Consider the following 15,006-nt stretch of genomic DNA (forward strand, 5'->3'; position numbering starts at 1 on the left):
TTTTATTTAAAGTATATACACCATACAAATTCTGTTTACTCCAGAATAAACGGGCAAAACCGTGGAAGACCTGGGCTATAAAGGAACAAGTATTTTCGAGCACTACAGGTTGGTATTTTTCCCCATTTCTGTTAATGACCCTTAGGGGTTACTATTAGCTTCCTATTGACCAGACAGTATACTAAAGTGATTTGATGTAAACGTTATGCAAGTTCTCTATATACGCTTACGTCTGCATAAGAACTCATGCTGCTCCGTTGTCCAGATGTACTAACAATCCAATGTCCGTATCCATTGTCTGGCCCTTCTACATTTATGTCCGCCAAGTGTTGCTGGAGCACTGGTTAAAAAGAAAAATCTGTAAAATATATATATGTAGACAGGATACACACACTATACACACACTATTTTGCTTACTATGAAGTACTAAACACACTGGATGCAGATATGTTGTGGGCTCAACATTAAGGGGCTGTTTCAATTAGCCAATACTAACAGAACCTCTTGCACTAACGCATCGCTTGATTTCCTGACAGGAAACATCGGGTTCACTACGATATGCCGGCGGTCGGGCTCCTGGCGCCCAGCATACCGGCGCCGGGAGCCCGACCGCCGGCTTACCGACAGTGTGGCGAGCGCAAATGAGCCCCTTGCGGGCTCGCTGCGCTCGCCACGCTACGGGCACGGTGGCGCGCTAAGCGCGCCACACTATTTTATTCTCCCTCCAGGGGGGTCGTGGACCCCCACGAGGGAGAATAAGTGTCGGTATGCCGGCTGTCGGGATCCCGGCGCCGGTATACTGTGCGCCGGGATCCCGACAGCCGGCATACTGAAGACCACCCGGAAACATCACATCACACAGAAGTGTGAGCTGACATAAGCAATACATCCTTACTGTAATGGCTGTAGCTTGCATGTCATTTAACCAGCCCCTTATATTTGAATTAAAGGATTACCAAGACTAGATTTGTTCCCATGCTAATCCAGGCTCTAGCGTCAGGTGACCACTTTCCAATATGATCATGTATGTAGTATGGGCAAGACCTAGCTGTCCAGCCACTCTGGTCAAGTACCTAGATCCCTTTCAGCATCATTGGAGCCTGGCAATGTGACTAGCATAAGGAACAGCCTTATTCACCTTTACACCAACGTGTGACTGATAAATGAACTCCATTCATTTATTTCATTCTATATAATTCCTAACAAAATACAATCTCTCGTAATGGAGGATTGCCAATCTGATTAATGTCAAGAATAACGGGAGAATTGTGTTTTCAGTGTAGGAGCATACCGGCAAGTGATAAATGTTCCGTTCACAATGTAAACTGTACTTGAACTTACCCATGAATCCTCCTTTTGCAATACTTATATATTCCTTGTTTTTCTATTAAACAAAAAAAACAAAAACAAAAAAACACAGAAAATGAACACCAATGCACCAATAAGTTGTAAACAAAGAGCAACAAGTCTATTATAGTGCAAACTGCCAGGTTTATTTTACATAAACCTGCACAAAAATAACCAGAATTGGTAATTTTACATTACGATGATAAATAAAAAATTTTTTAAAAATAGCAAAGGGTTATTCTAACTCAAATAGCATCTAACTACAAATCAATGTAGGAAAACAAATTAACTTTACCTGTTTATTTTAGAATAATACAATTCTGGAAACTGAATCATCTGTAACACTTAAACCACTTTTTTTTCTTTTTTTTTTTGGACACACCAGGAGGCAGGAACTTGCGCGGATTACTCTGATCTGCCAGCAAACTCCCATGATTACAATTCAGGATAGCCAGAGGATCCAGTTAATAGGGCTGACTACAGAGATATTTTGGGGTAGAAAGACATACAGTAGGGCCAAGAATGCAGAAATGCACTGCTTTTACAAATGCGCTTATGCTGTTATCAAAGGGGAATGCGCCTATCTTAAGCTGGCTATACACTAAGTCGATAATGTGTAGAAATACACAATATTGAAGCATCGATTGCCCCATCGTATGCAGATCGTACATGCTTTGGGTGCAATTGCGATGCGCGGCCCTGCAGATCGCACATTGCATCAACTGATCATATGTGCTGCTCATATGATTAGTCCTTCCTGGCAGCGCTGAATTGCGGAGGTACTATAGATTGTATGGTGCTGAGTCACCGTCCGATCTCACACACACCAGGGTGCTGGGGGTGGGTCGTAGGACGGCTCGCATCTAATGCGAGTTGTCCTAGTGCATGGCCAGCATTAGCAGGTTTGTTGAAAGGGAAATCTTGCCCTTTGCTAGTCACGTATATAAACTTAGTCACAAAGAGAATACCTCCTGCTAAACAACCACATCGGTATCAATGGAAGGCTATAGTAAATAATAAACAATAACTTCACCTAACAATAGATCACATAAGGACAGATGTAAGAATCGCCGATATGGGTGAGAAGTGGTATCAGTGCATGTTATGTTCACTGACACCGCTTAACCCCCATGTATTACAGCCACAGTGTGCGCTACATGATATCAGTACTGATATGCTGGGGCACTGGCCGTTCTGACACCTGCAGCTACCAATTTAGACAGAGCACAGCACTATCCCCGACTCAGACAGCTGGGGACTAAGCATACAAAAAAAAACAACGTTTTTTTCCACTTTTCAATATGACCGCTGGTGCTGCTAGGGGTTTAATGACCGGCAGGTGTGCACAATCCATGCAGCGACGGTGCCAGGCAGCATCTACAGTCGCAAGAGTGCACTTCGTTAAAGAGGTGAGTGAGCAGTTCCCTCTTCAGCATAAGTATCATTAATATATGATGTATGGACCTGCTTCGTCACACTAAATGGGCGAAGCAGGTACATACAAATAACGGACGAAAGGCACAAATTAATACATCTCCACCATCATTTCATAGGTGATATCTAAGTTTGAAAGAAACAACTGGGGATCTTTTGACGCATAGGGGCAGATGCTGAAAATACATCGGTTTCCAGAGTGTACCTTGTGTTTTTTTCATACCGGAACCAAGCGAACACAAGTACAAGCTGTGCAGAGTCACATTTCAATCACATGTCCACCTGCAACTAACTGGTCTGTAATGGGGGGTTCCCTTGTAAGAAAAGTTCAGGGAGGGTGTATCGACAGAACTGCGGGCTATACAGAGCACTGCATGTGTGTAAATAAGCCTGTTTTTGGATGGATATTATGCGCTTTTGTGTACTCCACAGATTATTACACAAAATACACCTCTCTGTAAGAGTGCAGCTGGAAAGTGCAATACGCTTTGCACTATCAGTATAGGACACAGATAGATAGATACATACATACATACTGTACACTGTGAATAGCACTATGTGCCTCCAGTGCCTCCATGGAAAATGAAATATCCCCTAAATTCTCTGTCACTTGGACCTTGTTGAAATAATTTGTCTTGAATGATAAACATTTCATTTTACATGCACAATACAATTAACAACATTTATGCAGATAATGTGCCATTAATAAGGGATTAAATAAATCAATGTAATATGAAGAGAAGGACAAATCTTATGACATAGTTGGAACGAGTCATCTTAGCTTATACATTTAGCTAAAATATGTATTTTAAACTGTGTTTGAATTAGTTGTCATTGTGATATATATTTTAGGCCAACAAGATTTGTATTTCTTTCTCATAATCAATTTTAGATACATAATACAGATACACATTCCATATATACTCACTAACTGGTTACCACAATAAGATATGATTTTTTTTTTTTTTTTTTAAAGACACTTGTTCATTTTTAATTGATATTGATTAATGAGCGCTGTTCTTATATTTCTCTGCCCAAAAGATTTTGGTCTTTTGAAGGATAGTAATTACCCCAACTATATGCACTTACACATATAGGTCTTAAAAGGTTTGCTGTTAAAAAGGTTACTATTAGTTTATCTAATTCTACCGTATTAAACATTTCTCTACCAGTCATCTTGGTTTGGACACCGTGTGGGCCTTATTTATGTTTTTACTACTAATACAATTTAATGAAACTGTTAAGGAGATATATATTGTGGGGGATATTTGAGTTCCAGTATGATGTAACAATGATATAAATTATTTCAGTTTGGTAAGGTTGCCATTTGGGCGTTTTGTTTAGGGTTAGAGGGGTTGTGGGCTATACATGGCCTACTAGACGGGGTAATTACAATAAAGGTTTGGGGAGAAAATATCTAAAATGTTAAGTATGTGGATCATGATCTGTTTACGGACTTCAGAAAATATGTATTATGTGGGAAGGATGCACGGGAACAGCAAATACGGGGAATGTCTTCTGTATATGTATATCCTTGGAGACGAGTATGGTTCAGTATAACGTGTAATGCCAAATGTGCTTCCCAGTGTACACTGAAATGTCTGTATCATTAATTATGCTGTCGAATAAAAATACTCTATTCAAAAAAAAAAGGTTGCCATTTGGGCCAAGTGTGGAAAGTTTGTTTCTGCAAATAACTGTCTTCTATAAACAGCTACCTCACAAATTCTTTTAACCATTATTGAAAGCAACTGTAGGTCTACGATCTGGGTAACTGCAGCGCATGCAAAGTGTGTACCTGTAAGAAATGAGCAAGGACCATATTCATGTACATATCTTCCTCTTCCCTGCCACTCCCCATGAAGCACAGATGTTCTCCACCTGCTACAGAGCCAGACTCAATGGACTGTTTCTGAGCTTCCAGCAGAGACTTCACTGACAGGGCAAACTCTCCAGGGTTCTGCAACATCTGTACAATAAATAGGTGTCACATTAGTACTACTGAAACACCACACAACCTACTATGGCAGCTCCACTATGAGTAACATAACCCCTCCACAATCAACAAATGCATTATTAAAAAGGATAGAAGGGCAGGTGGTCATCTTATCTTTACATACCAGGTCAGAGTCCAAGTGAAAGGCAGTAGACAGGTGACCGGAGTTGTACTGTTCAGATGGTCGGCAATCCACTACAAAGAATCGTACCCCGTCCTAGAGCAGCAAAGGAACACAAAGTGATCATCAGATGGCAAATTGGGAGGTACAGAATGGGGAGATGATTAGAGCATCACATATTGTCATCACCCAACACATTTCAAATTGCTGCCTTATTGTGACGTGTAAGAATATTTGCAATATTTATGCATGCAAACTTTAAATAAGAATTTACTTACCGATAATTCTATTTCTCATAGTCCGTAGTGGATGCTGGGAACTCCGTAAGGACCATGTGGAATAGCGGCTCCGCAGGAGACTGGGCACAAAAAGTAAAAGCTTTCTGACTAGCTGGTGTGCACTGGCTCCTCCCCCTATGACCCTCCTCCAAGCCTCAGTTAGGATACTGTGCCCGGACGAGCGTACATAATAAGGAAGGATCTTGAATCCCGGGTAAGACTCATACCAGCCACACCAATCACACCGTACAACTTGTGATCTGAACCCAGTTAACAGTATGATAAACGGAGGAGCCTCTGAAAAGATGGCTCACAACAATAAACAACCCGATTTTTGTAACAATAACTATATACAAGTATTGCAGACAATCCGCACTTGGGATGGGCGCCCAGCATCCACTACGGACTATGAGAAATAGAATTATCGGTAAGTAAATTCTTATTTTCTCTGACGTCCTAGTGGATGCTGGGAACTCCGTAAGGACCATGGGGATTATACCAAAGCTCCCAAACGGGCGGGAGAGTGCGGATGACTCTGCAGCACCGAATGAGAGAACTCCAGGTCCTCCTCAGCCAGGGTATCAAATTTGTAGAATTTAGCAAACGTGTTTGCCCCTGACCAAGTAGCTGCTCGGCAAAGTTGTAAAGCCGAGACCCCTCGGGCAGCCGCCCAAGATGAGCCCACTTTCCTTGTGGAATGGGCTATTACAGATTTTGGCTGTGGCAGGCCTGCCAGAGAATGTGCAAGCTGAATTGTACTACAAATCCAACGAGCAATCGTCTGCTTAGAAGCAGGAGCACCCAGCTTGTTGGGTGCATACAGGATAAACAGCGAGTCAGATTTTCTGACTCCAGCCGTCCTGGAAACATATATTTTCAGGGCCCTGACTACGTCCAGCAACTTGGAGTCCTCCAAGTCCCTAGTAGCCGCAGGCACCACAATATGCTGGTTCATGTGAAACGCTGAAACCACCTTAGGGAGAAATTGAGGGCGAGTCCTCAGTTCTGCCCTGTCTGAATGAAAAATTAGGTAAGGGCTTTTATATGACAAAGCCGCCAATTCTGAGACACGCCTGGCTGAAGCCAGGGCTAACAGCATGACCACTTTCCATGTGAGATATTTCAATTCCACAGTGGTGAGTGGTTCAAACCAATGTGATTTTAGGAGACTCAACACTACATTGAGATCCCAAGGTGCCACTGGAGGCACAAAAGGAGGCTGTATATGCAGTACCCCTTTGACAAACGTCTGAACTTCAGGCACTGAAGCCAGTTCTTTTTGGAAGAAGATCGTCAGGGCCGAAATTTGAACCTTAATGGACCCTAATTTTAGGCCCATAGATAGTCCTGTTTGCAGGAAATGCAGGAAACGACCCAGTTGAAATTCCTCTGTAGGGGCCTTCTTGGCCTCACACCACGCAACATATTTTCGCCAAATGCGGTGATAATGTTTTGCTGTTACATCCTTCCTGGCCTTGACCAGGGTAGGGATGACTTCATCTGGAATGCCTTTTTCCTTCAGGATCCGGCGTTCAACCTCCATGCCGTCAAACGCAGCCGCGGTAAGTCTTGGAACAGACAAGGTCCCTGCTGGAGCAGGTCCTTCCTTAGAGGTAGAGGCCACGGGTCCTCTGTGAGCATCTCTTGAAGTTCCGGGTACCAAGTCCTTCTTGGCCAATCCGGAGCCACGAGTATAGTTCTTACTCCTCTCCGTCTTATAATTCTCAATACCTTGGGTATGAGAGGCAGAGGAGGGAACACATACACTGACTGGTACACCCACGGTGTTACCAGAGCGTCCACAGCTATTGCCTGAGGGTCCCTTGACCTGGCGCAATACCTGTCTAGTTTTTTGTTGAGGCGGGACGCCATCATGTCCACCTTTGGTTTTTCCCAACGGTTTACAATCATGTGGAAGACTTCTGGATGAAGTCCCCACTCTCCCGGGTGGAGGTCGTGTCTGCTGAGGAAGTCTGCTTCCCAGTTGTCCACTCCCGGAATGAACACTGCTGACAGTGCTATCACATGATTTTCCGCCCAGCGAAGAATCCTTGCAGCTTCTGCTATTGCCCTCCTGCTTCTTGTGCCGCCCTGTCTGTTTACGTGGGCGACTGCCGTGATGTTGTCCGATTGGATTAATACCGACTGACCCTGAAGCAGAGGCCTTGCTTGGCTTAGGGCATTGTAAATTGCCCTTAGTTCCAGGATATTTATGTGAAGAGACGTTTCCATGCTTGACCACAAGCCCTGGAAATTTCTTCCCTGTGTGACTGCTCCCCAGCCTCTCAGGCTGGCATCCGTGGTCACCAGAATCCAGTCCTGAATGCCGAATCTGCGGCCCTCTAGAAGATGAGCACTCTGCAACCACCACAGGAGAGACACCCTTGTCCTTGGAGATAGGGTTATCCGCTGATGCATCTGAAGATGCGATCCGGACCATTTGTCCAGCAGATCCCACTGAAAAGTCCTTGCATGGAATCTTCCGAATGGAATCGCTTCGTAAGAAGCCACCATCTTTCCCAGGACCCTTGTGCATTGATGCACTGACACTTGTCCTGGTTTCAGGAGGTTCCTGACTAGCTCGGATAACTCCCTGGCCTTCTCCTCCGGGAGAAACACCTTTTTCTGGACTGTGTCCAGAATCATCCCTAGGAACAGTAGACGTGTTGTTGGAATCAGCTGCGATTTTGGAATATTTAGAATCCACCCGTGCTGACGTAGCACCACCTGAGATAGTGCTACTCCGACCTCTAACTGTTCCCTGGATCTTGCCCTTATCAGGAGATCGTCCAAGTAAGGGATAATTAAGACGCCTTTTCTTCGAAGAAGAATCATCATTTCGGCCATTACCTTGGTAAAGACCCGTGGTGCCGTGGACAATCCAAACGGCAGCGTCTGAAACTGATAATGACAGTTCTGTACCACAAACCTGAGGTACCCTTGGTGAGAAGGGTAGATTGGGACATGGAGATAAGCATCTTTGATGTCCAGAGACACCATATAGTCCCCTTCTTCCAAGTTCGCTATCACTGCTCTGAGTGATTCCATCTTGAATTTGAACCTTTTTATGTAAGTGTTCAATGATTTCAGATTTAAAATCGGTCTCACCGAGCCGTCCGGCTTCGGTACCACAAACAGCGTGGAATAATACCCCCTTTCCCTGTTGTAGGAGGGGTACCTTGATTATCACCTGCTGGGAATACAGCTTGTGAATAGCTTCCAATACTGCCTCCCTGTCAGAGGGAGACGTTGGTAGAGCAGACTTCAGGAACCGGCGAGGGGGAGACGTCTCGAATTCCAATTTGTACCCCTGTGATACTACCTGCAGGATCCACGGGCCCACTTGCGAGTGAGCCCACTGCGCGTTGAAATTTTTGAGACGGGCCCCCACCGTGCCTGAGTCCGCTTGTAAAGCCCCAGCGTCATGCTGAAGACTTGGCAGAAGCGGGGGAGGGCTTCTGATCCTGGGAAGAGGCTGCCTGCTGCAGTCTTTTTCCCCTTCCTCTGCCCCGGGGCAGAAATGAGTGGCCTTTTGCCCGCTTGCCCTTATGGGGACGAAAGGACTGAGTTTGAAAAGACGGTGTCTTTTTCTGCTGAGAGGTGACCTGGGGTAAAAAGGTGGATTTCCCAGCCGTCGCCGTGGCCACCAGGTCTGACAGACCGACCCCAAATAACTCCTCCCCTTTATACGGCAAAACTTCCATATGCCGTTTGGAATCCGCATCACCTGACCACTGTCGTGTCCATAAACTTCTTCTGGCAGAAATGGACAGCGCACTTACTCTTGATGCCAGGGTGCAAATATCCCTCTGTGCATCTCGCATATATAGTAATGCATCCTTTAAATGCTCTATAGTCAATAATATACTGTCCCTATCCAGGGTATCAATATTTTCAGTCAGGGAATCCGACCAAGCCACTCCAGCGCTGCACATCCAGGCTGAGGCGATTGCTGGTCGTAGTATAACACCAGTATGTGTGTATATACCTTTTAGGATATTTTCCAGCTTTCTATCAGCTGGTTCCTTGAGGGCGGCCGCATCAGGAGACGGTAATGCCACTTGTTTTGATAAGCGTGTGAGTGCCTTATCTACCCTAGGGGGTGTTTCCCAACGCGCCCTAACCTCTGGCGGGAAAGGGTATAATGCCAATAATTTATTAGAAATCAGCAGTTTTTTATCGGGGGAAACCCACGCTTTGTCACACACCTCATTTAATTCATCTGATTCAGGAAAAACTATGGGTAGTTTTTTCACACCCCACATAATACCCCTTTTTGTGGTACTTGTAGTATCAGAAATGTTCAAAGCCTCCTTCATTGCCGTGATCATGTAACGTGTGGCCCTACTGGACATTACGTTTGTCTCGTCACCGTCGACACTGGAGTCAGTATCCGTGTCTGGGTCTGTGTCGACCATCTGAGGTAACGGGCGCTTTAGAGCCCCTGACGGTGTTTGAGACGCCTGGACAGGCACTAACTGATTTGCCGGCTGTCTCATGTCGTCAACAGTTTTTTGCAAAGTGCTGACACTGTCACGTAATTCCTTCCATACTACCATCCAGTCAGGTGTCGACTCCCTAGGGGGTGACATCACTATTACAGGCAATTGCTCCGCCTCCACATCATTTTCCTCCTCATACATGTCGACACAATCGTACCGACACACAGCACACACACAGGGAATGCTCTGATAGAGGACAGGACCCCACGAGCCCTTTGGGGAGACAGAGGGAGAGTTTGCCAGCACACACCAGAGCGCTATATATATGCAGGGATAACCTTATATAAGTGTTTCTCCCTTCTATAGCTGCTGTATATGTATTTTCTGCCAATTAGTGCCCCCCCTCTCTTGTTTTACCCTGATTCTGTAGCAGGACTGCAGGGGAGAGTCAGGGAGCCGTCCTTCCAGCGGAGCTGTGAGGGAAAATGGCGCTTGTGTGCTGAGGAGATCGGCTCCGCCCCCTTCACGGCGGCCTTTTCTCCCGCTTTTTTTAGGAAAACTGGCAGGGGTTAAATGCATCCATATAGCTCAGGAGCTATATGTGATGCATTTCTTTAGCCATATAAGGTTTAAAACATGTTTTATTGCGTCTCAGGGCGCTCCCCCCCAGCGCCCTGCACCCTCAGTGACCGGAGTGTGAAGTGTGCTGAGAGCAATGGCGCACAGCTGCAGTGCTGTGCGCTACCTTATTGAAGACAGGAACGTCTTCTGCCGCCGATTTTTCCGGACCTCTTCGCTCTTCTGGCTCTGTAAGGGGGCCGGCGGCGCGGCTCCGGGACCCATCCAGGCTGAACCTGTGATCGTCCCTCTGGAGCTAATGTCCAGTAGCCAAGAAGCCCAATCCACTCTGCATTCAGGTGAGTTCGCTTCTTCTCCCCTTAGTCCCACGATGCAGTGAGCCTGTTGCCAGCAGGTCTCACTGAAAATAAAAAAACCTATTTAAAACTTTTACTCTAAGCAGCTCTGGAGAGCTACCTAGCATGCACCCTTCTCGGCCGGGCACAAAAATCTAACTGAGGCTTGGAGGAGGGTCATAGGGGGAGGAGCCAGTGCACACCAGCTAGTCAGAAAGCTTTTACTTTTTGTGCCCAGTCTCCTGCGGAGCCGCTATTCCCCATGGTCCTTACGGAGTTCCCAGCATCCACTAGGACGTCAGAGAAAAAAAAAATATATATATATATATATATATATATATATATATATATATATATATATATATATATATATATATATATATATATGTGCCAATAGAGGAATGGGCGCACTTGGGTTGTTTTTCCACCCAATATTCAACGGGGAAAAACAGCAGTCTCCCTAAGATATTTACTCCTAATTTGTGAGCATAAAACCACATTTAACATGTTCCATGTAAAATTTATTACAACATAAAAGCAATGATACAAAACGGTATAGTATCTCTTCTTGCAGATAACACCATATAGTACAGAGGACCAGTTGAAATAACTTTGATAGATTCCTCCTTCTCCTTTGACAATTCGGAGATTTGATGTTTATGAACAAATAACCCGACGCGTTTCGTCTTACTCTAAGACTTCATCAGGGGTATGTCTAAAAATATATATAAAATATTTATATCAGAATCTTATCCTGATTAAAACAATAATATGAGGGAACATGTCAATGAACGAGGAAAAATGCAAGACAGAACTTAAAACATGGGCAAAATATACAAATATATATATAAATATGTGAGGAAAAAATATACATACACATATGGTTTAACATACAAGGAGGATGATCTTAACATATCCATGGAAAACAATTATGTGATACAATCTCAGAACAAAGAATTCACAATTATACCAAAGAGAAAGAAATAGACATATAAAGAGGAGTTCATCATCACAAGAACATAATAATTACATATGGCATACCTCTAGTGCTTGATAAATACTGTTAGTGCATCAATAAAATGGCAATTACGTATTCTGGATACTTGAAAAAACCACACACCGGTGGGGTACACAGGTGAAAGTTAGATTAAGCCTAATTGGGGAAATATAAGTTTTTAGTACTAACAACAATTAATAACATATTCTGCATAATACTGGGCTCAATAATAACAAATAAATGAATATATCTGTACATTGAACACATACCTTATGGTTAAGTGCTTGAATAACAAGTTCAAACGCATAGGCCTGAACGCAAGTTCAAATAGGTATGTGACCTAACAAAAATTATTAATATTCACTAATTAGAGATATATAACGTAACAGCCTTTATATAAATTGGTTAATGTGCTAGTAGATTGAAACACATACCTTATGATTCAGGGATTTGGATAACAAGTTCAAATACACAGGTCTACCACAATTTCATATGCGTGTGTAACCTGGTAAATTAGAGGAATATGATTCTTGAGACAGAGAACTTGCTCATACCAGGTGTGTATTTGAACTTGTTATCCAAATCCCTGAATCATAAGGTATGTGTTTCAATCTACTAGCACATTAACCAATTTATATAAAGGCTGTTACGTTATATATCTCTAATTAGTGAATATTAATAATTTTTGTTAGGTCACATACCTATTTGAACTTGCGTTCAGGCCTATGCGTTTGAACTTGTTATTCAAGCACTTAACCATAAGGTATGTGTTCAATGTACAGATATATTCATTTATTTGTTATTATTGAGCCCAGTATTATGCAGAATATGTTATTAATTGTTGTTAGTACTAAAAACTTATATTTCCCCAATTAGGCTTAATCTAACTTTCACCTGTGTACCCCACCGGTGTGTGGTTTTTTCAAGTATCCAGAATACGTAATTGCCATTTTATTGATGCACTAACTGTATTTATCAAGCACTAGAGGTATGCCATATGTAATTATTATGTTCTTGTGATGATGAACTCCTCTTTATATGTCTATTTCTTTCTCTTTGGTATAATTGTGAATTCTTTGTTCTGAGATTGTATCACATAATTGTTTTCCATGGATATGTTAAGATCATCCTCCTTGTATGTTAAACCATATGTGTATGTATATTTTTTCCTCACATATTTATATATATATTTGTATATTTTGCCCATGTTTTAAGTTCTGTCTTGCATTTTTCCTCGTTCATTGACATGTTCCCTCATATTATTGTTTTAATCAGGATAAGATTCTGATATAAATATTTTATATATATTTTTAGACATACCCCTGATGAAGTCTTAGAGTAAGACGAAACGCGTCGGGTTATTTGTTCATAAACATCAAATCTCCGAATTGTCAAAGGAGAAGGAGGAATCTATCAAAGTTATTTCAACTGGTCCTCTGTACTATATGGTGTTATCTGCAAGAAGAGATACTATACCGTTTTGTATCATTGCTTTTATGTTGTAATAAATTTTACATGGAACATGTTAAATGTGGTTTTATGCTCACAAATTAGGAGTAAATATCTTAGGGAGACTGCTGTTTTTCCCCGTTGAATATTGGGTGGAAAAACAACCCAAGTGCGCCCATTCCTCTATTGGCACATATTTGTATCTTTTTAGTCCCTCCTAACAAGGGACTTAGTGGAATTTGGCAGCCTTAACCCAATCCTTTCTCACTTTCTGTTTAATAGCGCAAAAGGGAGAGTATCTGTTTTATATATATATATATATATATATATATATATATATATATATATATATATATATATATATATATATATATATATATTTTTAGGTAAATATCGTTATCAAAATAACTATTTAAAATGACAAAACAAAAAGCTGGATTATGAAAACTAAATCCGGAGCATTGCTGTACTGAACATGTATAATATTCCCCCAAGCATTTTCTAGGAAGAGTGTTAATTACCATACAGGAAAAGTAACATATGCAGGGGGCAATGGCAGCTGGCACCATTACAATAACAGCACTTACTAACCCCATGTTGCTGATTTGCTTGAAGAATTTCTGATACAGAAACTGCTAAACAAAGAGCTTGGCTGAGATCACCGTCTTCTTTGAGAGCAATCAGGCTGCTGCCAAACAGGCTCTGGTGATCCTGCAAGGAAAAACAAATGAAGTCATTCATGTCTTTATATTATACATGCATATTTATATTTATGTTAATTTAGAAAATGATAAAAACACTTTCTTCATTATTTGTGACTCTATAGGACCTTTAAACACCAAATTAATGTATATACAGAATTTGGCAAGATATAAAATAAACAGATTTTCATTATGCAGATAATGGGCCCAATTCTGAGTCGACTGCAAATGCAAAAACAGACACATCTTGGTATTTTCAGCAGTCCGCGTATATACCACAAACAGCAAACAATGTCTGCGCATGCGCCGCACAATGCATCCACCGTTGCAAGGAGATCCGTGTCTCGAACAGACGTGGCCTTTCACGAAATGGGCATTTATGAGCTGCAAACTATGCGGACAAATGGAACAGAGGCTTCTCATGGGAGGGTCATGGGTGCATAGCCAAACCGCTCTGCTTGTTTGGGGCATGCAGGCTCAAATGGGACACGTTTCAGACAGAGCCTATGCACTCAGCATGGGGTGGGTGCATAATTTGATCTGAAGGATGGCCGATGTAGCCAAAAATAAGATTGGTGGAAGCCGAGCGAATTGTACACACTTCGGCACAAGAATACTCTCATAGATGGGCTGGTACTCAGAATCAGGACCAACATGCTACTTCAGGTACTTGCCTTGCGGAAAGAAGCTGGCGTTTTGCTGTAGTAATGGTGAGCTAAAGTAAATAAATCTTCAATGTCGCCAACCTCTAGATGTGTCGGTGGACTTTCCAGGAATTCTAAAACAAAGCAAATGTATTAAACAATGGTAACACAGCCCTGTCCTGTAGCTCCCACAGTATTATCAATGATAGACTATGGCACACTAGCAATCTCTAATTACCATTTCTGACCCCTAAGGCTTAAGCTACAGTGGTATGACTTGCACTGTGTAGATAGACTGAAACTAGAGTTAGGAAAAAAAAAAAATGATAAAAAGTGAGTAAGTACCCAAACGGGGAAAAAAAATGAAGAAAAATCCAAATTAAGTAAAATCCAAAATGAATGAACGACTGAATACATAAATACACTGCTCAAAAAAATAAAGGGAACACTAAAATAACACATCCTAGATCTGAATGAATGAAATATTCTTATTAAATACTTTGTTCTTTACATAGTTGAATGTGCTGACAACAAAATCACACAAAAATTGTCAATGGAAATCATATGTATTAACCCATGGAGGTCTGGATTTGGAGTCACCCTCAAAATTAAAGTGGAAATACACACTACAGGCTGATCCAACTTTGATGTAATGTCCTTAAAACAAGTCAAAATGAGGCTCA

At 42.3% G+C, this 15,006-nt stretch overlaps 1 protein-coding gene across 8 annotated transcripts in view; it reads right to left on the reverse strand.

Annotated features, from left to right (window-relative positions):
- Positions 1-15,006, reverse strand: part of TBC1D23 (TBC1 domain family member 23) — a 365,222-nt gene that overhangs the window by 70,306 nt on the left and 279,910 nt on the right. For all 8 annotated transcript variants that reach the window (XM_063956244.1, XM_063956246.1, XM_063956245.1 and 5 more), the window contains exons 8-13: positions 14,354-14,457; positions 13,570-13,689; positions 4,902-4,994; positions 4,580-4,750; positions 1,342-1,384; positions 231-340 (exon numbers count right to left, since the gene is read on the reverse strand). In XM_063956244.1, coding sequence (XP_063812314.1) covers positions 231-340; positions 1,342-1,384; positions 4,580-4,750; positions 4,902-4,994; positions 13,570-13,689; positions 14,354-14,457 — 641 coding nt within the window. The remainder of the gene's footprint in view (positions 1-230; positions 341-1,341; positions 1,385-4,579; positions 4,751-4,901; positions 4,995-13,569; positions 13,690-14,353; positions 14,458-15,006) is intronic.

The sequence above is a fragment of the Pseudophryne corroboree genome, chromosome 2 (assembly GCF_028390025.1).
Source record: "Pseudophryne corroboree isolate aPseCor3 chromosome 2, aPseCor3.hap2, whole genome shotgun sequence".
NCBI classification, from domain to species: domain Eukaryota; kingdom Metazoa; phylum Chordata; class Amphibia; order Anura; family Myobatrachidae; genus Pseudophryne; species Pseudophryne corroboree.